This window comes from Struthio camelus, chromosome W (genome assembly GCF_040807025.1).
Source record: "Struthio camelus isolate bStrCam1 chromosome W, bStrCam1.hap1, whole genome shotgun sequence".
NCBI classification, from domain to species: Eukaryota; Metazoa; Chordata; class Aves; order Struthioniformes; family Struthionidae; genus Struthio; species Struthio camelus.
This window is the reverse complement of record NC_090981.1, coordinates 60,425,640-60,452,965: the sequence shown is the minus strand read 5'-3', so window position 1 is coordinate 60,452,965 and position 27,326 is coordinate 60,425,640. Positions and strand designations below refer to the sequence as shown.

General features: G+C 43.5%; 1 protein-coding gene across 10 annotated transcripts in view; it reads left to right on the top strand.

Moving 5' to 3' along the window:
- LOC104138512 (CUGBP Elav-like family member 4) overlaps positions 1–27,326 on the top strand; it is a 721,557-nt gene that overhangs the window by 601,144 nt on the left and 93,087 nt on the right. For 6 of the 10 annotated variants that reach the window (XR_011137468.1, XM_009666153.2, XM_068925635.1 and 3 more), the window contains exons 4-5: positions 9,497–9,625; positions 14,890–14,969. Coding sequence is in view for 9 of the 10 variants with exons in the window: in XM_009666153.2 (XP_009664448.1) it covers positions 9,497–9,625; positions 14,890–14,969 (209 nt within the window). In the remaining variant the exon portion in view is untranslated. The remainder of the gene's footprint in view (positions 1–9,496; positions 9,626–14,889; positions 14,970–27,326) is intronic. The other 4 variants (XM_068925637.1, XM_068925636.1, XM_068925639.1 and 1 more) reach the window with 1 other exon arrangement.

The following is a 27,326-nucleotide window of genomic DNA, read 5'->3' as shown; positions in this document are numbered from 1 at the left end:
TTCCCAGAAAATGGAAACTCTATGCATAGCCTGGTAACATCTAGGGAAAGATATGTGACTTTTTTCACAACTGAAAAGCTAGTTTGAATTCAGATATTCATCCTATTGTGGCGGGATGAAAAAGGGTAAAGACGGTGTTTTAGCTATACATGGAATTTTGAAAGCTCAGGTTTGACTCCTGAATCTTTTTTCCCAAAAAACATTGCAACATGAATCATTCTCTGAAATATTCCAGATAAGTATTCCAGCTAATGAATAAACTTGGAACAATTATGACCTTCCAGGGACAAATCAGGCAGAGTCTGTGCCTTGCTTGACACCAGGTCTTAGACTGTACTCATCACCAGCTTTTCTAAAGCAACAGCTACTAATAAAGTGGGCTGTTGTGAGTTGTGTTCCCAGCTCAATACCAAACACCATAAAACCTGTCATTTAAGATCTACACAGGGAATTGCATCTCTTGGCAATGGACAGCTGTTACAGTGCTGTTCAGCAAGTCAGAACTGCTGATATTTGTCTTGGGGTTATAATATTCTCAGCTATACAAGGAGATTCTGCTGTTAAGAGAGTCATTTAGGGTATGTCTTCATCATAGGGTTTGCTTGGCCTATTGCCCAAATATCGTCCATAACCTCTGCTGTATCTGTCTACTCAGAGGAAGCTTGAGTCTTGTCTGAGCTGTTCAAATGAGGCTGTAGGAGTAAGGTTGGATTCACTTCAGTACAGGTAGACAACAGGTCTGCCTTGCCACAGGTGCAAAGGCCGGCCAAGCACAGACAGTGCTAGTGTCCTAGTCTGAACTTTTTTCTATATCTCCTTCCATTTTCTGTCCCAGCTCTGAACTTCAGCCATCCTGCTTACTTGCCTGCTCCACCAAAGAATTCTAAATATGTTTAACAGCTAGTGTGGACCAAAGGTCTCTTCCAATACTCTCTCAAACAGATCTCTCTGTTCTGGAGGATAGGACAGAACAGGGTAGGAGAGAATAGGATAGGATAAGAGTATGGATGTGGGGCCCAAAGCTGGTGAACAGGCTCCAACATTTCTGATGTAAAAAGGGGTCACTAGTCGCCAACATTACGTTTCTTTCCAGTCGCTCTTGGGACACAGTAGCCAACCTCTGTGTTCTCCTGGACACTTGTGCCTAGATCACTGTTTGAGGATCACACCACTGCAAGAAATAAAAGTGCCTCCTCAGGAGACCACTCCAAGATCCACACTCATTGCCATTTGCAGAAGTAGGACTTTTCATTGAGAGAGAAACCCTGCCTTGACTTGCCTCATTGAGTAACAGCACTTAGATCTAATAGAAACCATTGGAGGTTTCAGCCAGTGATCTGACCTCCAGTCTATCAGCTACCATTCTTTATTATTTCCAGAGCTCCCTAGGTTCCTGGCTCATGGCAAACACTGAAGAACCTCTGCAGTACCCAATTTTGCGTGGGGAAAGCACCAGCCTATTTATTTTACAGACAGGGAAACTGAGGCTGCTTTTTGCACGGGGCGACTTGTGTAGACTCTATCTCCACATAGGCCTTTGACCTTGGCAGAGATGTAGTGCAGGTATTTTTTGACAGCAACTATGTGGTGATCTCTCTCTTTGTTACCAAGAATAACAAATCTCACTAAGGGAGAAGAGACTCTGCCTTCCATAATATCCATAGCATGGCTTGAGATGAGACCTAGGAGTCCTGAATACCAGCTTGAAACATACAGAAGGGACCTTTGGCCAAGCTGTTGCGTATCCTCATGCGTCCCTTCTCTTCGATAACTGAATGAGGAGTGATTTCTCTTCCAAAACAAGATCTAAGGCCTATCAGTTGAAACTAGTCTGTGGCACACTCAAAGTAAACAAAAGGAAGTTGTTCCTAGCACAACACATGATTAAGCTGCAGAACACCTTGCCACAGGATATTGCAGACGCTCGTAGTTTGCATGGGTTCAAAAGCCAGCTGAACAATTACATCAAAGAGAAATACATCACAAGCTATTACATATAAAAACACCACTTCAGACTCCAGAAGTCCCCAAACTGCAGAGCGCTGGAGTCTAAGAGAATATTTTAGGGGATTAACAAAATTGTTTACCCTGTTTTTATGTTCATTCCTAGACACACACAACTTGCCATTGTCAGAGGCAGCATACTGAGCTAGACAGACCTTCTGTCTCTTGTACAGCTGTTCATTTACTCTGTATGTAAGATCCACATCCAAGTCAAGACCCAGAGTGCTGCCAAACAATTAAATAAGAGAAAGCCTTCAAACTAAGTTTTTCAGATACAGTGGAGAGTAACACACCTGTGGGCTGAAGCTTCCTTCTTTGTACAGGAGAATTATTCTCCCACACCTGGGCTTATACTCATTTGCGCTTGTCCGCATCACACAGCTGTTCAGATTAGCTGTTATTCTCTCTAGCCCGGGTGTCTCAAAGCCTCTGTCTCCAGCAGTTGGAGACCAGCAGCTGTGCAATCATATCTGCTAACGTATGGGATATAAAGAATCTGTTAAGTAAAACCAAATTAGGGAGGGAGGAGGGGAAGAGATCAGCACAAAGAAATCACTCCTGCTAAGATGTGATTAGGGATGCCCCACAATACCCAGCTGCAAGAAACAGGTGAACTCAGCAAACATTTTAAAGCCTGCAGCAGAATTAGCCCTTTGTGGGTGTTGTTTGACACAGGATGGGGGGAGGGAAGTAGAAGCCTATGCAGGTGGAAGAAGGATTTGGTTGCTATTGGTTGAAGTTAGGTAGTGGTAGGTTTTTGTTGTTTCTGGAGTGGGCTTGGTTTTTGGTTGTTGTTGTTTTTTTTCCATAGTCCTAATTTTTGAAACACCTCCATTTTACAAGGTTCATGTATTTTCCAGCAAGGTACCACAGAGAAGATAATTAGCTAATTTACAATTAGCTACAACAGAATGTGTAATTGTTTCCCCTGTGGAAAGGGCTGTAATCATCATCACAGAGTTGTAGGAATGCTGTGAAAATGGCAATAGGACTGTGCAGCCCAGGCCCCAGGAAATGCCCTGCTTTTAGCCTATTGATCCACCTGATTAGCAGAGGTTGAGGGAAGTGGGGCTTTCTGGGGACTCCAGCTCAAGAGGGGAATGGGTTTGAGCCAGCAATTTTCAGTTCAGGGCTGGACCTCAGTCCAAACTTCAGCAATGTTCAGGAGTGCCTGTGGCTTATCCCTGTGCTCTACAGCTCCTTTGTTCTTCTTTAGCATGATGCTGATGCCTGTCCAGCTCTACAAGGTAACACAGCTTCAAGGTGCCCTGCCCAGAACAGGTTCCCCAGAAATACCCTGGATTTATCTGTCCTTTTCCTCTCTGTGGTCTTAGCATGTTTCTGAACCTACATGGTAGTCTGGTCCATCTCACATTGACAAGGCACCCTGCAGCACCAGCTCCTCTCTCTTCTCCGCAGACAGACCAGTGGGGAGAGCATCAGGAAGAATGACAAGGAAGATCCATTCTCTCTGATGGCTGTGACACGCAGGCTGGGACACCATTGTTTTCTTCTTACCCAGGCCTGGTTGGCAAAACACCTGTGGGCTGCATGGTTGCTCTTTCATGGTGCCGAGGAGATAAGCTTGAAGGCCCTGCCAGTACCTAGATCCCAGCTCTGCAGCTGGTCTCTCATGGTGTGTGAAAGCAGTGTTTGAGGAGGGGGGAAATAGCAGTAGGGACAAATAACTATTAACTATTTAAATGAATAATGGTATTAATTAGTGTCTGGTATCACTCCTAAAATGAAGCCATGCAGCAACCTCAGTCAGATGCTTAGAAAGCCAAAAGCATTGAGATCTGCTTCACAAAGTTTCTTGTGCTTGTAGAAGACACATGATCCCTTACAGAAATATGCAACTGCAACTTCTTTCTTGCACGTAGAAGCACACTATCTGCATGCAGTGCCCTGGAAATGAACTTGGGATAAAATTCTAGGGAAGCTCCTGGGTTTTAGAATAGGAAGTCTGATGGCTAGAAGAGACTGTGATGATCTTCTGCTTCGCCCTCTTGATTAGCCCAGGCCATAGAGGTGGTGGATGTGTCCCTCTTTATTTCCAAGGCTTTGGGTATGCTCTTCTAGATGGTAAGGCTAGGCTCCACTTTCCTGATGCAGGGATTCAACCTCTTTGTCCTGCATGAGGAATACAAGAACACAAGTATATTTATATACTCTTATCTAAATGTACCCCCACGCACACACATACATTAGCGAGAGCTATCTGGATAAATACAAACCTGTGTCATGTCTCTCTGTGAGTGACCCTAATTTTCCTCCAGTCCCTCCACAATTGCTGTGATTCTTGTTCTTGTCCTTTTGCTCTGCGGAGGGTCAAACAACCTGCATCTCATTGTCCCCTCTGTCTCTTTAATTAGTGCCCATCCTCCCCCCTTCTCCCCCTCACTCCTGTGTCCCCCCTTCCCGGCTCCTCTCAGCACTTGGTTTGCAACACTCTATTATTTCACCTTTCACGCGTGCCGTCTCCTTCCCTGGGCCCGTCTGACACCTCTGCCTTACGCTTATCACAGAAACATAACATTTAAATACAAATAGGACAGGGAATAATTTAACCCCTATTTGCACTGGGGAAGGTGCCGAGGTTTCATATAAACACAGCCAGGGAGTTTTATAAACACTGTATATTTATCTGACAAGTCACGCTTCCTCACCATTGTGCCTTGCAGCCAGTTTTTCCTGACTCAAGCAAGCCACTCTGGTCTTGAGCAAGAGGGGGCCCTAGTTTCATGGAAATACTGGAAATGTCACCAAGGGAATGTGTCTGAAATTGTGAGGACTCTGGTTTACCATCGCTGAGGCCTTTCTCTCTTTGTCTTCCTGGGAGGGATGATGGGTAGCGCTGGATCCTGTTATCGCTGTGGTTGTGCTGCGGAAAAACACGTGAACTTTATTTTTTCTTTTAAGGAACTGCCCCAGGACACTCATGGTGAGGGCCTCATGGTGCACCAGCAAAAAATTCTGGGGCTCTTCTGGGCACAACAGCACAGAGAAATAATTATCTCCTAGCCCAAAACGTCCATGGGCCAAGCAGGCAGGATGGACGCAGGTAGTGGGGAAGGACTGATGAGGGAAAATGAAAACATGGGGAGAAGAAGCCTACGTGGACACCTTGCTCAACCGCCCCATTGCAGGGTAGTGTCACTGCTGCTGGGGTAACGGCTGTCTCTTCAGACAGACTAGCAAGGTTTCTTCGCTGAAAAGTAAAATTTGGCCCTGAGATAAAAACAGAAACTGTCACTTTGGTATATGTAATAGACATTTTGACGGACCCAAACGAAAGCTCGGGAAAAGCTCAGGGAAGTGCTCAGGAAATAGGAATCACCACCTTATGCGTGGCTTTGAGGAAGCTGTGTAGAGTAGGGTTTCATCACAACTGACCTTAGACAGGGCAGGTAAGGTCTTGTCTCAGTTTCCCTTGTAGGGACAGGATAGAGGCTTCTCCCGAGGGCTGTCCGCCGCTGTTGTATAAGATGCACCAGATAGTACTGAGGGTACCAGTCTTTCTCTATTGACCATGGAGAGTACCTAGACCGGCTTAGGCTAGAGCACATGGTCATGACCACAGCTCATGCTGGGGGTGTCCCAGACCATGGGCTTGTACCCAGCCTCTTTTTGTGCTTCTGTTCCACACCTTGACAATGATATTTCTGTTCTCCTTCTGGACTGTATACTCCTGTTGCCCTGGGGCCCTGGTTTTACCTGAAGGATTTTTACCCTTCAGTCTCCAGATTCTGAAACGGGGATGAAATTATCGACCATGGCCATGGAGGGCGCAAGGGACAAAGTCTTCTCAGTGAAATTCCGCATTAGAAGATGTGGGTCCTGTGATGTGACGGTTGGGGCAGCCCTTTACTGAAGGAGGAGGAAGCGTGGGACTCAGCAGGCTGGTACAGGCCCTACACCCTACAGATGCACGCAGCTCAGGGATGGCAGGACCCGGAGACAGTTCCAGGGTTTTGTGCAACCTAAACATTTGGTTTCTGTAGCATGTGGCTGCCAAGCGCATCGTGCCTAAATGATAGTTAGCAATGTGCTGAACTCCGCTCTCATTAAAGGATGCTGGATGAGCCTGGTGGAGAGTGTTTGTAGCGTGCATACACACGCAGACATGTTCCCGGGAGACCAGCACATTCGCTCTTCATTTCATTCTGGCAGTTTCAACACCTTGTTCAGGCATATCTGACAAAGTGGAAGTAGTTGCCATGGTGCATGGGACGTCGGCCTTTTGTTTGGGACCTGGCAAAGTGGATGCAGGAGTGCTGAGAGTGTGAAGGGCTCCGTGCAAACCCATTAAGGGAAAAACTCATTAGCCAAGATGAAGAACTTAATGAATAGTTCCAGCTGCTGGCCAGCCTCCCTGTCTCTTCCCACCCAAGGCGCGCAAGGTGTGTTGCTAAAATACACTACTGAGCTCCCTGGCAGGCCTGGGATGTGAAAGGTAAATGCAGCGTTTTGTTAAAAGAGCCTCTCAGAGAAAAAAGCTTGTTAAACTGACTCATTTTTTTGTCAGCTGAGTGTGTGATTGTGTAGATTTCTGAGACCACGGAGGTGACAAATGATTCCGCTGACAGCCCAAGGCACAGTTTTCCAGGGGGAGAGACGGCACCCGATTCAGAGACAGGGCTGGAGGTGATCTCCAGCCAGGGCTGGGAATGGGTCCCCTTCGAGCCACCTCTGCTGGAGCGGCGGGACCAGCAGCGCCTTGGGAAGGTGATCCTTGCCCTCTGCGGAGGCTGTTCCTGGTGATCGGATGGCCACCTTGTGGGCAGCTCACAAAACCGCGGCCAGCCCCAGCTGTGGCCAGTGTTTTCTGCCAGCCAGCTCCAGGGACAGGTGTCACCCCTCCTAGCGTCATGGGGAGATGCAGAAAGGGGAGGGGGGTACAATAAAATAAAATAAAATAAAATAAAGTATAAAATTAAACGGTTCCTAACACGCCTAGTTAAAGCTTTGCATAAACTAAACCAGACAAGGCAGTTTCAGGCCAGTTCCACACTAGAGAGTTTTGCTGACAGAGGAGGGATGTGATTTTTTTTTTTTTTTTAATGATACATTTATATTAGCAAAAGGCCTGGTGAAAATACAGTTACACTGCTATGGGAGTGTTTTTGCTGAAACAGCTCATTTCAGACAGAGGAAACTGTATAAAGTACAATATAGCAGACATTGGAACTATTTACTGGATATAAACTTTCCAGGCAAAGCCTTTTGGGGGGTTGTGTTCCCAGCTCATTTCCACCCCTCTGCCCCCATCCTAAAATATTTCCCATCTTCCAGAGCAGCTGTTGTCACTCTCCAGAGGGGTTTTTCTAAGATACTTGCACAACCAGTTGGACTTTGGACTCAAATCTTTCTCCACGCTCTGGCCTAAAAAGGAAGAGAAAAGCAGGAGGCTCCTCAGACCCATAGTGACTGCTCCCTACAGGGAGCATCTTGGCTACTTAGTCCAATCTTTGCCATTACAGGATTAAAATTGTTTAAATCCTTTATAAAAAAAAACTGGACAAAACACAGGCAAAAACATTTGGGGGGAAAAAAATCCTGTGGGGATTATACAGATTGCCCAGATGCAATTCTTAGGGCTCATAGTCACTTCACTGAGCTTAATCGCCAATGTCATTTTACTTCCTGCTTGTCTCCATCTGTAAAACGAACCTTTGAGGTGTCCAAAACTGCTTCTCTTGAGGTGGAGACAACCTGCATGGGGTTAGAAAGGGCTTTGTGCATCACTGAAGCCTGACCTCTATGTTGCCAGTAAAGACCTCAGAGAGTCCCTTCGTTAACTAATCAGTTCATCGTAAAGTAGGCAGATTTCTTGCTTTCAGCTTATCTATTGGAAGGCAATCCCACAGTTCCTCTCATGGTGCTTAAAAGTTTTCTTTTGATCCCTGTTTTTCTTCTCCCCTACGCATGTAGCCTCAACCTAATTTTTTCTACCACTACAGCAGCCTGACTGAAGGCAACATAACTCCCTCTTTTCTATGGGCAGCACACTTCTAGTTCACGTGGATAACTCCACTGCAGGACTGAAAGCTCCTAATATCCTCAATTGATACCCACTGTATGAAAAATTATCCTCATCCAAGGCTATAAAGTAATTTGCCAATTTGCAGGTGCATCTTGGAGAGAGGAATTTTGATCAAACACTGGTTGAAGCAGAACAGATTGCCTACACCAACAATTTCTCAGTGAACAAAACTGACATAAATCACCCAATTAGTCAGCCAGAAAAGGGTTGTTGCAAACCAATGTTTTGTTCAGCTTTAGGTTCATGTGTATTAAAAATAAATAAAAAACAAAGTATTTATTTATTTATTTACATATATTTATTCAAATTGGTTACATCTGCTCTGTAAACTGCTCTGAAAAAACTCTTGGTTCACACATTTGCATAGTGTTTAATGAATGATAAATAAGACATTTATGAATCATGTGCAAATGGCCTGTTTACATACACGATGTAAACTATGTCAATTTCTTTTTCTTATTTTTTTTAAATGATGTAGTAGTACTAGTCACAATGCTTTAAACATAAACCTGATCTAGAAGCGTCACTGAGGGCCTTTGGAGAGCTTTATACCACCTCAGTGGTCATTGATTTACTCTCTATTTTCACCAACATTTTATCAAGGTTTTCCTTTCCTTCAGCTTCTGGACTGAAGCTCTCCATACTTGGTATAAGTTCAAGTAAACTGTATTTTGAATAAAGACGTTAATCTACCTGCAGACCACATCCTGCTTTCACATGAAATAGCACCTACTTGAGCTATCTCAGAGACTGGTGTTCAGATAAGTTAACTTTCTGTTTTAAAAAACAATATATATTTCAAAAACTTCTGGCTTACGTCAAGGGAACTTCGAATATAGATAAAAAATATTCACCCAAATTTGTAGGTATATGTCTGTGAGTGGGTATGAATAACAAATCTCCATTTACAGGCTGTGGCTCCTGTTAAATTTAATTCATTCCTGATTTAAAACACCTTATGTTAAACATTTTTTTCCTGAAATTTATGTAGCTTCACAATACTATTAAGTTATTTTTCAATTGGACTTTGTTTCTATATGCCATCTTTATCTACATTCCTCTTGGATGATAGTCTAAGCAATGATGTTGTTTCAGTTCCTGCAAGTTGACTGACAAAATTGAGCAGAAAGAGTGAATTCAGAAGACTCTAGATTTTTCAGAAGCAGTTAAAACTTTTTAGTTGTCTCTGGGTTCTTGGAGGCTTTTTTTTTTTTTTTGGGGGGGGGGTTGGGGGTGGGGGAAGTCCCTGATTATTTTCAGGTACTCACTGAAAATTAGATGCTATTAAGGTGTTTAAAGCCAGGGACTTTGTGACTAGCAGCTTACGACTAGCAGATAGAAACGTGTCATCTCAATAAAATCACTGTTTTTTGCATGTGATACTGAGCCATCTTGGCTTTCACATCCCTCCTGAAATATGGTAAGCATCTCTTTATTTTGTTCCAGAAGACAGAAAACTCTTTGTGGGTATGCTCAATAAGCAGCAGTCAGAAGATGACGTGCGCAGGCTATTCGAGGCATTTGGCAACATTGAGGAGTGCACAATCCTTCGGGGACCCGATGGCAACAGCAAAGGTAAGATGATGGCTTGTGACAGACTGACTTTAGCTTCAAATTAGACCTGGTCTTGGTGTGTGTGTGTGTGTGTATATATAATTTCTCAGTCACTAGGTGGCTATCAGGATAGCGTCTCTTGCATTAGGAAGGGTCAAATTTGCCAAGGGAGACCATTTCCTTGCTGGTCATTCTTTACTTATGCATGAGAACAAAGAGCTAATGACAGTTAAAAACAGATGCCCCTGATGAGTTGTGTCTCTGTGTGCAAACTCACCCCTGTTGCTCCTAGCTTGCAGGGCACTGCCTCCCTTTGAACACCTTTGAAGGTCTTCACATCCTCTCAAGACCTGCTCTCCTCATCTGCCCTGGGAAAGCTGGGAGTTTCTTTCCCCAGGAAATAGGGTCATCCTTTCTTTAAGGAAAGTCAAGTTTTCTCTTTCACATCTTGACTCACCAGCTCATTTAGTACGTCATTAAGATGTTATTACTTGTTTCACAGTAATATCCAAAAGCTCCAACTTGCACAGAGAGAGACATCCCTTAGGGAAGAAACTCTGCTCTAAAGAAGCCTGAGTCAAAGCAGAGAAGGCAGATAAAGACAAGAGCTAAAACAGCAGCAAGAAAATGCCTCCCTGAGACCATATGGCATGTTGGTAGGATAGCCAGATGCAGACCTCTGCTATGTTGGCCTATTTCTCATCTACAAGTCCCAGGTCTTCCCCTTCTTTAATTGGCCTTTGCATAGATGTACACCAATAGGTCATCACAATTGCAAGGGTACAGGCCCCAATTAAACATTATGCTCAATGGGCATTTGCTGTTTAAAATGTGCGAATGCTTAACTTTCAAATGTAGGTGCCTTACCTTCTGCTAACATTTTTTCTGACTGCTTGTTACTCGGATAGCACACGGGATCCTTTTTTACAGCCTAGGTGTCTGAACGAGGTTGAGCTGTTGAATATCAGGGACATTTTTTTTTCCAGTCACTTTCTAGACAAAGTAACTTCAATTTGAGTAGGAAGCCCTCTTCTCTTGACAGTATAATGTGTCCATTAAATATTGATCTGCGTATAATATATCATAAACTCTGCTGGCATGTGCAGCACCAGGGAAGAGACCAGTCCTGCTGATGCAGTTCATATCTCACTGGGTATTTTGACATGTGACAACATCAACCAGCATATTTTTGCAACAGGAAGGTGAAAAATCCAAACCACAGTGATACACTAGAGAAAGATATTGCTGTTCCATAAAGTCACTGTTGGCAGAAAAACTGCCACTTAATGTCACACTGACATTAAAGGGCAGCAGGGACCAGTTTGATGTAAGTCAGCAAAGCCCAGTCTTCCTGATACAAATGGCTGAAAACAAACTGCGGGCACCCTCCTATTGATTTTTGGCTAGTTTAGTTCCATGACACCCAAAGAAGGTGGCTGCCCCACTGGAAGGGGATAGCCTTGGTTGGCCATCATGATGGTAGGTGGGTAAAGGTTCAGTTCACTGAACAACTCAGTAAATTGGGGAAAAGCAAAAAATAAATAAATAAATAAACCATACGTCCATCTGCCTCCACCTGGAATTGTACAGAATAAAATCTAATGACAAAGGAGTCAAACTGAGTAATAATAAAGGCAATAATGTCTGAGATCTGTAAGAAACTGGTTGCCAAAGGAGACCCAACATGCAGACTTATATTCATTCTTGCTCTCTCTCTTTTTTTTTTTTTTTCAACAATTTCATTATAAGTCTGAATCTGAGTGGCAGCTCCATATTGCTAACCAGTTTAATTATTAGTGCTAGCGGGCTGCAGTCTCCGGCTTGCATTTCACTGAGCTGTTCAGGATCAATACTGAGCCTTGACAGAGTTAATATTACCAGCTTCCATTTGCTGGTGCTATTTACTGAGAATGTGAAGCTCCTAATTTACACACACACACACACTCACAGAGCAGTCAATCTAACAGAAAAGTTTAGGGTAGTGCCCTTATCTTAGGAGACGGTCAGGCAAGCCACAACTCCCACAAAGTTATTCCCAGTCTGTAATGTTTTCCATCTGCTAGAAACCAACATGGCACACATCACTTGTGAGCTACTTATTTTGGGTAAGATCCAGAAGGCTTAAATTCCACCTAAACTGAGATTTAGGCAGATTACCTAAGTGTCAGATAGCAATGAGATTGCAAAGACTTCAGTCCTACTCAGCCCATATCTGGAGCTCCACCAGGTTCCCCTGTGATGAGCCTCCAAGTCCTCCACCTACCTTGATGCGGGCACTGCTCTGAGAAGGTGGGTGCCAGTTTCCCACCTAAACTTCCACACAGTCACAGCCAGAAAGCTACCTGAACCTTACCTGAGACCATGGGTGATGTGCTGAGCCGTGGGGCATGCCCTTCACGTGGCTGCAGAAATACCTCCTGCATGGGGCACTCCAGGGCAGGCACAGCAGTGGTTGGAGCATGCAACCAGGTAGAAGGAGAGCTGGGTCTCAAGCAATTCTCTGCCTGAAGGGAAGCATAGAGTTTGTCTCTGCAGGGAGAGGTAGGAGAGGAAGGAGCCTTCTTGCACTCCTCCCAGTAAAGCTCACTCTCCGCAGCCAGGAGCTCAGGAGTCCTCAGGTGAGAGACCTGAACTGAGACTGGATCCAGCTTAGTGATACAGGAGGACCCCAGGGGTCTGTGTTGCTGCTCTCTGGACAGCCTGTTTTTATTTATTTATTTAATTCAGCAATTGTCTACCTCAGTAAAGTTGTCCCACAGCACCAGAAGTCCCACAAGAGAAGTCTAACGCACCCTCAGCGACAGTAACCTTAGGCCCCAACTCTGCAATCTCCTCTGTTCTGCAGGAGACCTGACAAGACAGTTAGAGCAGCCTTTCCAGCTCCCTGATCTAGAAAGAAGGAAAGAGCACTTGAGCACATGTAACTCCCATTTCAGCACAGGTTATGTATCTCTCTGTGTGTCAAAATCCCCTTAAACTCTAGATTTGTTCCTGTCAAAGGGATAGCACTATTTTAAGGAGAGTGATATGACTCTCATCCTCAGCTCACAAGATCCGGGACTCTGTTTTGGTCACAACGGGTAGAAAGATAACATGCACATTTCATGTTGTATACAGAAGCCATCCCACTGAACACACACATAAAAGGGCTGAAGGCTTAGAGTCACTGCTACTCTCTTATCACCATACACTGCTGAAAGCTGAATTTTCATTTGTCCTGTTACCATAAAACCTACCAGAAGCAGCAGGAGGAAGCAATGGATGGACCCCATGAGCATCTTGGGCATTAAACAGGATAAATACCTCCTTTCATTAGAGCCTTTACACAGCTCCACTGATCCAGCAGGTTCCTCAGCACAGGGGTGAATTTCACCTGAAGAGACTGAAGACTTCAATATGACAGCAACACTACAGCCAAAAATCCTGCTCTAAATGCAATGGGTGACTGGAGCTGGAAAGCTTTTGTATATTTGCTAATCAGCATCTTCTTTTTAGAGGCAGAAAGTACAAAAGAATCTCTACAAATAATTAAACACCCTAATTCTGGATTATCTCTGATTAATGAAGAGGAAGGCACAGTATCTCAGGAGCCCTGGAAAGCTAGGCTGCGATTATGTCATAATTGATCCCTATTGTTTCCAGCTGAAGTTTATCTATCTCATTTTCTTGTGATTGTCTCTACTCAGCTCCTTATAAATTAGATCCAACTATTAGCAACAAGCATTATGCTTTTCCTGAAATACAGTCTGAGTAGAGTGGGGCGGGGGAATGCAAAGGAAAGGACTCCTAACTGTAAATTAATTTTATATATATGTATTATTTTAGAAGGTGCTACCACTGCTTTCTTCAATTTCTTCTTTTCTCAGTGTGGGGTGCTGATTTTGGGGACCTTTGAGGCTTATTCTTCAAATTTGCAAGTGGGGTGTTATAATGTTGTTACTTTTGCCCTGCACCATAGGGATCATTGGGGATGTACTGACCGCTTCTAAAGAGGCTGCAAAGGAAATAAAGGAGAGCTGGCCCATTGCAGGGACTCAAATCCTTTGTCCAGTGGTCTGCGTCCCTATAGGGAAATGGTTCATGCTCTGCAAACTGGTAAAAGCTCAGAAGTCTTTAGTAGTAATAGGAAGAAATGGAAGCCAAAACTTCTCAGCTCTCTCCAGTCTGTTCCAAAAACCGCCTTAGCATATGGAAATTACTTTTCCTCTCCCTGAGTCAGTTTGCTTGTAGCTAAGAGTGTTAGCAATGCTTTCCCCCACTCTAGTGGTGCGTGTGCCCCTTCAGAGAGTTGATCATTTCTGTACTTTAGTACATATTCATAAATGCACCTTTCTGCCCTAAACCATTATGTAAGAGTCTAGAAAGCGTGAGGCTTATCACAAGGCAAGGCAGATCAGAGAAGCACTGCCTACATTCCTCTAATGCCCAGAGGAAGCCAACTGTACAGGCATTCGGTCTGCAGCTCATGCTGTAACATTAACTGTGAAAGAATAAGGTTCAGACTTCAGTGGTGGCCAAGATGGCAATCATCACATGCAGAGCACTCCCATCCCTACTTCTTCATCAGAAGCTATCTCATACTTTGTCAGACTAAAGCTGCTTAGGGACAAGATGAGCTCTGAGCAGTCTGTAGTGGAGCTCTACCAGATGGTGGTAGGATATAGGTATCCTGTGTGTTGGAGATGGCTAAATCCCTTCTGTAAAGCTGGCCTATGGCTGCTTGTAATAAATACGTGCTGCTTTCTGATAGCTGTTTTACACAATTCTTTGCTATTTCTCATAACACGAGAGGGAGGGGCATTCAGTAAAATATCCAGGCAGCACATCTAATAGAAAGAAAAGGAAATGCATTTTCACACAATAAAATATAAAATTGTGCAACTCTGGTGTGGGAAGTTGTGGAGGCCGAAAGATAAATGTAATCAACAGGTGCTTGCTAAGTTCATGCAGGGTGGATCCATCATTCCCCTGAATCAAAAGGTAGTTGCTAGGTTCATGCAGGGTGGGTCCATCATTCCCCTTAATAAAAAGGTAGTTGCTAGGTTCATGCAGGGTGAGTCCATTATTCCCCTTTGCATGCATTGTGGGACTTCTGAGTGCAGCTTTGCCTCAGGAGGTCCATGGGCTGTTGATGTCTGGATGTTGGGAAGGAATGACCAGGAACACATTTGTTTGTTATGCTTTCTCCATTAGCTTCATTACTGAACAGTTCTCCAGGAAGGACACTCAGCTAGATGGGGTTTTCCTGGTATCCATACAACCTTTCTTATGCTCTTCTTTTTCAGGGTGTGCATTTGTGAAATATTCTTCACATGCAGAGGCCCAAGCAGCCATCAATGCCTTGCATGGCAGCCAGACAATGCCGGTGAGTAGCTCTGTGATATAGGGAAGACTACCCAGCGGATCGGTCCAGCCTTTGCTGCCCTGTGGCCTATCTGAGGAGGGGGGATGGTTTATCTCTTCTCTGCAACTCATCTTCCAGGAAAGATGAATAACTGCCCAGGCATGCAGGGCCTTGGATGCGTTTAGGTAGTCACTGGAAAGGCCAAGATGACGTTGTCATTTCACTCACAGCCTCAAAGGGTGCTGTGTCCTGTCAACAGCTGTTTTGATGACCTGAAAAAAAGACATATGGTTTGCAGGTGCCAAGAACGTTGGGTCAAGCTCACCACGGATGTAACCTTTTAAGCCTCAGTGGGTTGAATCAAGCAGAAACTTGCATCCAAGGGCTTGTTTTCCCTCCCAAAAGAGTCACTACCTCTGGGTGAACAGTAAAGGACTTTTTGTCAGTATTCAGCAGAGAGCAGTGCACACACATGATGGCATTAGAATTTAGAGACAAACCACACAGTGGTAGGTACATCGCACAGCCCCTCTGCTATGGCAGAAGTGCCTACCTAGGCATAAGCGTGGCATAAATTCCAGCTTTTGAAAGAGTCAAAGCAGCTACTGAATCTTCCAGGGAACCTTTGAGGGATCATTCCACTTTGAGTAATAACTAGTAAGATGTGGTTTCCAGCCTGATAGTTCAGGGAAGTAGGAAGAAAATGGAAATGCATTTTCTCTGCAAAAGGGTACTTGTACACCATCGCACAGACCAACAGCAATGTAAGGCATTCTAGTGTCAGTAAGAAAAGACAATCTGATCCGGTATGTTTTAGTGTATTATCAATAGCGTATTATTTTTATTACTAATTATTCAGTGTAAGTAATGAAAGGCTAAGAAGCATGCTGACAACTTGGAAAATACGCAGGAAAGCTCAATAAAAAATATTTAGGATTGCAAAATCTCCTTTTCAGTGAGAGTCTCAGTTCTCAATTTATGAATTTATCCAAATAAATTTAACATGTGACTGGCAGATTGTCTCTACATCTTTGCAGGGAGGAAAAAGGAAAGGTCTTTACAGGGGGAGGGGAAGGTTTCTGTTTGTAGCAAATTAGCAAGATCTTGTTTTTCTGAAAGTAGACAAAAAAAAACCCAAAAAACAGTGAGTGTTGAAAACAACCTCCTTAAAGGTTCTTAATTTTTTTGAAGTATTACAGTCAAGGCTGGGAATCTCTCCCTAAAAGATTCAATCAGATGTTTGGCTTGATGCTGACATCCCATAGTGAAATACTATGGCCTATCTCAAGCCAGATGTCCAAAGAGGTACTTTCAATGACTTTCTTTGAATCTTTGACCCAGAGTGATAGCGCCTATAAGTTGACACTGGCAATTGCAGTTCCACGGTGTATGGTACTACAAAGAAGTGTAATAAAAAGTCAGTGCTGGTCCCAAAAAAGCATACAAGCTCAGGTAATGACAGAGAGGAAAGGAAGACCAGGGAGAAAAAACAAACCCAAGGGGTATTAAAGATTTCATCTAGTCCACAATAACCTTACCCTTCTCCTGCCATTATCCACCTTGTTTTCAATACTCTTCAGAAGAAAAAATACCCATCTCTTGACTACTTTGGAGTAGATTTCTATTCCATCCTGCTGAAGTCAACTGAACTCAGGATGTGCAAGTCAATGGAGAATTTGTCCATTTCATCAGTCAGTTGCTTATGGAGCCATTTTTCCTGTTGACTTATGTGATTCAAATACCTTTTATAGAAATGTTCTTGAATAACCAAATCTAGGCATCTGAAAAAGCATCACAATTTGACTTTTATTATACATACATCTCAAAATCACAGTCAAGTTTCCATGGTTTGGCAAGTTTCCATGAATCAGCCAAACCTCAGTAACTGTGCGCATACTCTTAGTTTACAGAAAATGTAAGGAAAAAAATGTTTAGTTTAATCCTCTTCATTGTGAGCTTAGTTATGTTGCATTGCCTTGTATCTCCCATGAGCTAACAGCAGGAACACAGGCAGACACCATGGCTCAGCTGACAAGTTGGGACCTGTTGAGCAACTATCACTTGATCAAGACAATGTGCACACGCTGCTTTCCTCCCACAGGGCCTCAAAATGCTTTAGACACATTGAAAGAGATGGGCCAAATCCTGCAAATGATCTCTTTTCCCATTTTCTTTTATGGAGCTTCAGAGTGCTCAGCTTCTTTCAGGGTTTGGATGTTCACAGAGAAATGCAGCCACCTCGTGGTGAGATGGCGATGTAGCCCTCGTCCTTGGAAAGGAGGGGTGCATTGCTGCCATCTTCTTTCAGGCTCCCTCCCATTTCTCTCACCATTAGGACTAGCCTCATTTGTCCAGCTGCGATGCCAGCTCAGAGTTGTTCCTGTGGTTCAGCCAATTTAAACGTCTCTTGCCTTGTCCTCGTGTACTACCAACGGGGCATCCATCATCATTCTTGTCAGGTCTCGAGCCGTTCATTCCTGCGGCAGACTCCTGTTTCTCCACAGCTGTCAGGATTATTGCTCTACTGTGACTTCCTGTTCACACAACATATGTTGCCTAATAGTTTCAAAAGGCAACTTTCTTTTATGAAAGTTTCTTCTTTTTTTTTTCTATTCTTTATTTTAACCTTTCCTTGGACAGGTGCCGTACTATCATCTATCACAAACCCACTTCTCCATGTGAGGCGCTTGTTTCTCCTAGGAGTCCACCTCCACTGCAGACCAAGCAGGTCTGAAAGTTCTAAATTTTCACACAAAGCAATTGCTTTGAGTAATAACTTACCCAAAATCTCTTACTTCTAAGGAGGCGGAAAGTTCCTTCTGTACCGAGCTACCAAGAGTACCTTTTTCGGTCCTTTTAAATCATATTCCCTATAAGCTCTTGGATAACATTTTACTTGACCTTCCTGTCCTCCTCTGGGGGGGAGGGGGAGGAGGTCAACATTTTCATGTACTCTTGCTTGTATTTTTGATATATTTAGGACAATTATAGGCCCTTTACCCTCAGCTTTGGTGACTCTGTCCTCTCCTGTCTCTTCCCTACCTGTATGAAGGCATAAGCAGGTCTCTTTGCTTGGTTCTCTTCCCTTCTCCTCCAAGCCTTGTCCCTAGTAGTCTTATCCACCAACACATATTCAGCTACTGTTTCTATAGTGACAACTTGGCGATCTAACTTCTCTTCTCCAGGACTGACTCCTGTCCAAACTAAAATCTTGGCCTATTTTTCCAACATTTCCTGGTGGATGTCTAGCTGTCAGATCAAGCTCAATATGTATAAACAGAGCTCTTAAACTTTTCCTCCCAAAGCCTGTCTCCCCTCTCCTCCGCCTCCATTCTCAATCACTGTGGACAACATTATCATCCTACCTGTCAGTCATGCTCCTACCTAGGCATCATCTTCAGCTCAGTTTTCTCTTTTTCTCCATGTCTTCACATCCGGGTGACAGCCAAATTTGAAAAGTCTTTCTGTGCAACACATCTAAGATATGGCCTTGTCCATCCACCCACACAGAATAAAGTCTCCTCCACGCTCTCATCACTTCATACCTAAATCACAGCAGCCTTCATCCTACGCAGACAGAACACAGGGTCAAAACTACACTACTGTGGCATCCCTTTAGCTGCCTCACCCACCAGGGCACCTCAGAATTTCTTCCTATGAATTTTGGAGGGGGTAAAATGGTACTATCACATCCTTTTTGCATATAGGGAAATAGTGTGAGAAAGTGTGTTTGATTCATTTGATTTAGCTTTAACAGTCTAAAAGTTTGTAATCTATTGTAAACATCTTTAGGATTCTTCCACAGACAAAGGAGAAAGAAAGACACTTCTAGAGAGCTATGCATTCTTCATATATATCTATGTCAGGATGGGATGAATCACCTTCTGGGCATGCCTGTCTCTTTCATTAATTGTAATGGAAATCTCAGTAACTGCAATAGACTGAATGCCTGAGGTGGGACTTGCCTCACTTAACTTGAGACGTCTCAAAGTTTAGAAACTATGTCTCCACTTGTCATCTAAATGGTTATCATCTAAGTTTCTATTATAAGCAAGAGAGAGAAATAGATACCTCTGGAGGTATTTTGTTTTCCAAAAATAGTTTCTGAAACTTCTTAAGGGGACCCAAATAGAAGTGTGCTTTTTAGCTAATTCTAGGTATTGTGTTCAATTGTACTCACCTTCACTGTGAGGATGACTTAGCACTGCCACAGGTTGCCCAGAGAGGTTGTGGAGTCTCCTTTGCTGGAGATATTCAAAACCCACCTGGACGCGATCCTGGGCAATGTGCTCTAGATGACCCTGCTTGAGAAGGGCGGGGTTGGACTAGATGATCTCCAGAGGTCCCTTCCAACCTCGACCGTTCTGTGATTCTGTGATTCCTATGGCCTGTAAGATTCAAAACAGTGTTTAGTTACCTGAAGTACAACTTAGAAAGACAGAGGACCCTTACTGCTCTAAAAACAAAACTAAAGCAAAAAAATGCTTGCTTCATGTCTGAGAATTTAGAATTGCCTTTGCTCCCCAGTGATACACCCTTGCCACCCTGAGGTCCTTCTGCTGCACATGCAACTACCACAACACTCTTGCCCAAGCTAAAGATCTGGGGTAAGTGCCAGCTGACATTAGCCACCTGAAAGTCAGATATTTAAGCTATTCATTTAGCCTCCCTTCAAATGCTGATTCACCGCATTGGACATTTACTTTAAGGTTGTCTGATCACCCTCAGTGGCATCCGCTTCCCCCCACTGACCACAGAAGGAGCAGACACAAACAGCTTGGAGCTGACCCGGCTTCGCATCTAACACAAAGGGAGCTGCACCCCATTCTGGGTGTCTGCTGCCCAAATAAAACTATTCAAGATCCAGAAACTAGTCAAGCCAGCATCTGAAACCGCTGACACACCTCATCTAGTAGGGGTACTGTGAACATACCCTACACCAATCGTCAGCCCAATGTTCATTCCGTATGTCTTTTTATTAATGAACATTAAGACCATTAAGACCCCTAGAATCCTGTAATCTAACCCATTATGTAGGCCAAGATAGGCCAAGTAATCCTTTGTATTGTTCCAGAAATCTCTACATCAGCTTGGTTAAACTACAGCATTTCTTCTGCATCAGTGCAATAACATCCCAAGTGTATCTATGCCTGGCTGAAATTTTTCCTTTAAAATTACTTTTCTGATGGAATCTTTTGGTTTTGTGAAAAGAAAGGAAAATATGAGATTTGGATACAAGTACTGAACAGATGTCTGCTGTTCAGAGAAAAAGGAAACTTAGTTAAACGTCAAAAAAAAAAAAGTTACTGCAACCCCAAACTTTGTTATCTTGCGGGCTCCCATTTAAGCAAATTCAGCAGGAAATATCACATTTTCTGAGCAGCTCTTATCAACCCAAATGACAAAACAACTTCATAACACTGCTCAGTAGCTATTTGTATCAGAAAGCTATCATGAAATTTTTTTCTCAGACCAGCTGGTTCTTTTTAATGTGTATATACCTTATTGTTGTTATTGAACAAAATATGAACAACGCAACATCACAAACAATGTTGAGTCTCACTATCTATCCACCAGTGCCAGTCATGGCACTGAAATTCCCAGGCAAACATGATTGATGGTTAGACAAAGAGATTCTCTTCTTGCTGTATACAATGTGCAAGCTACTCTTTCATGCTATAAGAGATTTTTGTTATTCATTAAACTAAGGGAATCTTTTACCTATTTAGTTCGCCAAAAGAGAATGACTTCATATAAGATTATGAAAAATCACTCCTGAGAAGCAAGTGTCATTATCCTTATCTTATGTGCAGCGTCCCCCTTTCAAACTCGTGACAAATGGGACACCAACTTGGATCTTTCTGGCTCTGGGTGTTCAGGCCCCCCCATCAAGCAAATCAGCCATGGCTTACATTTATGACTGCTATTACTGCTGTGTGTTCCTACAGTGCAGTTAAGACTTTGCAAAGCACTGCAAAGTCAACTGCAGACACAACCATTATGGAAAGTGGTCGAGCAGCTGTTCTCACCCCCTGTCAACACAGCAGAGGAATATTTAGGTGAATTAGGGATGGAAGGGAAAGCAGTGAGAGTCGGCAGAAGGAGCACTGAGCAGGTGGAGGAAAGAAGGAAAATAGGCCTTTGTGGGCTTGATGAAGTTGTAGCCCAGGCGCCTCGCTTGCAGAGCGGTGGGGAAGCAGCTTTTATTATGTGTGCGTGCTGGCACCAAAGTGCTGAGTCGGCAGAAACTCTCTGGTAGGAGCGGTGTGGAGGCTTCGGTGAGTGGGGGGCCACAATGCCGTAGATCAGCTGAGGTATTTTTAACAATTATTTTGATATAAACAGCGCTGAACTTGAGGAGCTCCATGTAAATGGGAAGCAGTGGGGCTTGTAATTAGATTTGTGTACACTTTCATAAATTGCTGGGAAACATCAAAGCCGTGATAGAAGGCTGTGGTGCACTTTATTTCCTTCTTCTGTTCTTCTGTTAATTGAATGGTTGATGTGTGGATAGGAAGTGTTGGCTTCACGGAGTACTATTTACAGACCCGCTGACAGCTGCACTGTGAAAATTAACAGGAACAGAGCAGCCTCTGTCACAGCTCTTCCCATGAGGGACTTGCTTCAAATTGGATCATTCCTTTCATAGGAGAAACTTTCCTCCTCTCTCTTCCTTTCTACACACAAATACACGCACACACACACACACACACACATAGAGATCCAGCTGCACCCCTCGTCTGTCTTTGGGCTTATGGCAGCCTTTGTCACTTGGGAGGAGGGTCTGTCATTTCCGCAAATTTGAGAGAGTTCAGCTCTAGTTCAAAACCTGAGGCATATTACACTACCAACAAGGTACATCTTCAGGAAGTCAACCAAATTAGTCAGTTGAGAAAATCTGGGAGCTGGGTGTGTGGAGCCACCGCTTCACGTTTCTAGGTCTCACCTCAACAGAAAGAAGCTTAACTTCACCCTGTTAGAAATTCTAGTTGATTTCCTCTCAGTAACAACTCCTTGGTGAATTCTACCAACTATTATTGGTGGAAAAATGCTTGTTGTTGGCCTTACATGGAATTGGTTTGTGCCAAGCACCAAATAAAGCTCTTACAGGAAAGTTCTCGCACTCATAGCTTACTGACTCAGGCCAGGGTTTACCTGGCTGAATTACATCAAAGTTTATCTCAAAGTATAAAACTTTGGAAGGCCAAACTTGAAGCCATCAGTCCACTACCTCACTTCCCAGGGGTGTCTTCAAAATATCCAGGTAACATAAACAGAACCTTAGACAATCCCATAAACAAATAGATAACAATTAACAGATCGTCATTCAGAGTATCAATTAACCAGCAAATCTACACTCATTTATATTTCAGCAGGGCCTTGAGTCCTCAGTTAATAAAACCCCCTTGTGCCAGCTAGCAGCCAGATAGAGAGTCACAGACCCTCTCAGGCTATCAGGTTAAGTAAAAAATCGAGAAGTTATTAGCTGTATTTTACATGAATGCAGAAAGATAAAGAGGGGATTTTCAAAGCTAATTCCCAACAGAAGTCAATGAGAGTCTAGCCTCTAAGTGTCCTCCATGTCTCACAGCTGAATCTACCCTAAAGTTGCTTGCCAAAGGTCACAGTCTGTTGCAGAGTGGGGTGATGGGAACATGAGTCCATCTTCCCAAATTCATACAGAAGGATGAGGCCTAACTTTATACTGTTGATGTTGGAGGAGCTGATGAAAAAAAGTGGAGATGCTGACTGAGATACATTTTTTCTCTTTACTATTGATATCCTGCTCTGTAAAGAATACACACTCCATGCAATGTATTTATGTAACAGACTACCTTGCTTAACTCAAGGACAGATACGACACACCCATTCCTTCTATTTAAAATATTAATGCTTTAAGATACCATTCATAACTCACCAGCAGTATGTCCAGCCCTCCTTACCGTAATGAATGATTTTTTTTCTGAATATGCCACCTAAACACCATTTATAAAGTGATCTGTTGTCCTTTGGAATCAAAGAAGCAATGGACATATAATACCTGGACATTAATTTACAGACACTTCTTCCATCGAAATCCAGTGGCTCCTGATAGTTCAGGCTCAATTGTGCTCTGGGCACCAGCATCTGGCCGGAAATAGACTGGCTTTCATGGACTTTTTCACCACTGCCACCACGATGGCTGATTTTGTGTCCTTTGGGCCAGTGGTGCCCTGATATTACCATAATTTCCCTTAATTCCTTCAATATAAAATAAAATCATAGGACCAGGTTCCCTCCCTTTCCCCCTGTTCCATAAATGAACTAATAAATCACATGTTTCTAGGTCCCAGAATAGAAAGCCAGGCAGCCCAGCTGCCTGACAGGGGGAATGAATCATACCGGTGCTGAAGATGGCCTTTTGAGGCTGGAGCAATCATCAGAGCTGCTTTTCTTCTCTGGTCACATCTCTGTAGCCATGCAGGCATCTGGCAGGACAGCTAAGAGGCCTGTGGGATGTGACAGGCTTCACTCGCCACCTTCTCTGTGCTTTCTTGCTCTTTCTTCCCTCCAAACTTATTTTGCACCACTGAATTCATTACTTCCAAATGGGATAAGAGTGATAGCTGCTGGTAAGCCTCTCAGGCTCGCTGTAGACAAAAGGAGCTAATTGGCACCATAATGTCCATTTATGGGTCCAAAGCTGGACCCATAGTTTCCCATATGGAAACTAAATCAACATCCATGGAGGTGGGGGGGGCGGGGGGCAGGGGGAAGTGGGAGCAAAGGCAAGAGAAGGGCAGTAGCATAGCCAAGCATTATCAAAACGCCAGCACCAACAGTAGCCCCATGAGGCTTGTTGTGCTCAACATCTGTCTCATTTGGATGAAATGAGGACCTAGTGAGGCTAATTAACAAGCTCTGGCCTTATAGGTTGCCCAGAGAGGTTATGGAGTTTCCTTCGCTGGAGATATTCAAAACCCACCTGGACGCGATCCTGGGAAACGTGCTCTAGATGACCCTGCTTGAGCAGGGCAGGGTTGGACTAGATGATCTCCAGAGGTCCCTTCCAACCTCAACCGTTCTGTAATTCTGTGACTCTTCTGGGAGATCAGAGCCATTTATAAACCCCCAGTCCTGGAGATGTAAAATGTTCCCTGCCCAGCAGGGGTATTTCCAGCCTTCTGGAGGGAATTCCACAGGGCGACATTGAGTCCTTCAATGCTCTTCCCATCAGGAGAGAGGAATTAAGATATCATTGTTACCATTTTATCACTCTACTTGCTTTGAGGGGGTTTCTTCTTCCCCCCTTCTTCTCTCTTTTGCTCCAAACCTCATTTAAATCGGTGGGACTATTGCTTTGATTTAAGTGGGCTGTGGATCAACATTAAATCACTTTGGATGCTTCTACTTGTTAAAATAAGTTTTCTACTTGCTTTAGTCCTTCCCAGCCCTGCTCAGGCATGTAATCTAGAATGGTAACAGATTCTTGTAAGTGAGGCAGAAACACCTTAGTAATGGCCAGACTGCCACCCCTTTCCAAAACACAACTAGTGTTAAATGATTCAGTAGATATTACCCCAACAGGTTATTCAAATATCAAAATTAATTTTTATAGGGCAGAGATGTGTTTGGATTGAAACAATAACTTCAGATGAGATCATGAATCAAAAGTACACACAAATTCACGATTGTGAAGCATCCCATCAGACACCAGTGACTTTGCCTCTGTTTATTCCTGGCAAGTACAATCAGGTAGGGGAACCCGCTTCATTTCCTGTCCTAAAGGTCTGTGTGATACTCACAGGGAACAGTGGCTGCCAAATCTCAGCCACCAGCAAGGATGCGTTTCAGTCTCACTAAAGTGGAAGCCAATGAGACTACATTCTTCAGCATAAATCAACTTCTTGTTCCACTGAAGCCAGCAGAGCTACTCTGACTTTACACCAGCTCATCTCATAGCTTCAGGTGACCACCAGCACTCCATGCTTCTTTGTCACCATCCTAAAAGCAGGGCCAATACCTTCCCGTAAGAGGAGTGTCATGTTTAATTAATGATTCAGTTTTAATTAATGATTCAAATTAATGATTCATCTTCACTTTAAATATGCTGCGAAAATGCAAGTACTTACTCTCTCAGTCAGGCACAGCATCCTTTAAGCTGTGATAATCCAAAGTGATATGGCATGACAGTGATCTGGGATGCCCAGTGTTTGGAACTCAGTGACATCGCAACGTTCTTCTGACAACGCCACATGCACGCTTGAAATGTATCTCCCCAGTTTTCCAGCCCTTCCCCGACTTCAATTTCTTTCCAAATCATCTTAGGCTTTTCATCTCATCCTGAGCTGCCAAAGAACAGCAGAGTTCATGTGAGCAGAGTCCTGAAGCATCAGCAGCTACATACCTGGTTGTGATGCTGCCCTGCTGTGACAATAGACAATTCACTTTATGGCCCTGGGGTTATTCCACTTCTCTTATTTTCAGCCTTGCTTCTTTAGATCAGAGGAGAGGTACTATCTCTTCTGAGCTGTGATCACGCAGATACTAGCCATCACCAAGCTCTGTTCTCTGCAGCTTCTAAACACTTTCTCAACAGTAATAACAATTTTTAAAGATTATAACCATTCGCATTTTTGTTGCAAATTTTCAAGGAAACTGTGTTTTTAATGAAACCAGAAATGAATATATGTTGTCCTTCAGAATCTGTAACTCTTAGTGAGAGAGGGAAACTTACAAAATTTTCTTTTAAATTCTGGATTTTAAGCTTTTCTTGGAAAAAAAAGTATTAGTTATTGCTTTCATGTTTTTGAACAGTGGAAAAGAGCTTTCAATCTACTGAAATAACAATACTTACCACTTTATAATGCATTAAGGAAAGTGAATGATTCTGCAAGGACTTTTATCACCCATAGACTGAGCTAAAAAATGCAGACTTGCTAGAGGAACTTGGCTTTGAAGTTTAGGTTGTTTGGATATCTGGCTTTGATTTGAGGGGGATACTAATACCTGGGCTATATATCGAGTTCTTTTTAATGAGAATTGGGTACAGTGTCACCTGGAGTCAATGATTCTGTTGCCCTGAGGAAAGCAATAACTTTAGCTGAGAGAGACACCTGCTAAGTAGTGTATGGGCAAGTAAAACCTAAATCAAGCTTCCACTCCAAATAAATTACAGCTCTGGAGACCTGTGAAGGGAAGTACCTGCAGCAGCTCTCTCTACTTACACATTGCATGAAGAATCTCCTCTACCGAGGGAGAAGATTATCAAAGGGTCTGTCACTCCAGCCCTGGATGAATGCCTCCTTTCCCTGCTCTGTCTCTGTCACTCTCGTCTCAAGTGTGTCTAAGCCAGCTCTCAGGACTGTACAGCTACAATCGTTCCTTGTGACTGCTGTCCTACTCATCTTTCAGATGAGACGTGAAGTTGAAGCCCTGAGCACAGAAAAACATAACATATTTCACAAGAGGGGAGGAATGTTAGTCTTGGTCTTCTGGCCATCTTCCAGTATGGGTAATTACATTCCTACCTAGCTAAAATTCCCTCTGCTCTACAGTTTTAATTGGATAGTAGCTTATTTTTCATTTGTTTAAAATCCTAGGTTAGGGTCAAGCCCCCACAGGGTAATTCAGCAGCCCTCTTCTCAGAAAAGCTACACAGGCTTTTCTAACAAAATCTGGTTCTGCTTTCAAACTTGGGAGGTGTCGTATAAGGTGCCCAGATCTGATGGAGCTGAAAACAAAGAAATCCCCCTTTAGCTTTCAGCGCCTAATAGCAAGGATTCTTGTGCAGAAATACCACCCTGCATGGCTTGTTGAAGATCAGCATCCACTTGGCTCTGCTTTTCACTTGCAAAGAGGGTGCCAAGGCCACAATTTCAAACAAGAGCAACCCTCTTCACCTGGTGACACTGAGGCAGGTAGTCTGATTCCCAAATGGGAAGTATTCCGTGGCGCCTGTTCATTTAGGTGTCTCAGCTGGTGTGCAGGGCTGGTATTTTGAAAGGTCCTTAGTGGGATCTGCACATTCAAATTTCCTCTACTCTTTAAATGATAGGATAATTTAGGTTGTAAGGGATCTCAGGAGATCATTTGGCCCAACCCCTCATTCAGAGCGGGTCTACCTTTTACATTACATCAAGAGCCTTGGTCACTGGAGCAAGCATTTGCAAATTTAACAAGCATTTTTAAAGTAGTTTTGGCCCAGAACTTTTAACTGGCTCCACTTCAGCTAACCAGCAGATAGGAGTCCACCCGTAGGAGAGAGACCGTCCCCCCTTGCAAGAAGGTACTTAAATATATGCTTGCCTCCAATGGAACATTCATTAAGTTTGAAGTTAAACATGAACTTAAGAACTATGGTGAATTAGGCCCAAACTCACCAGATTTTCAAGAAAA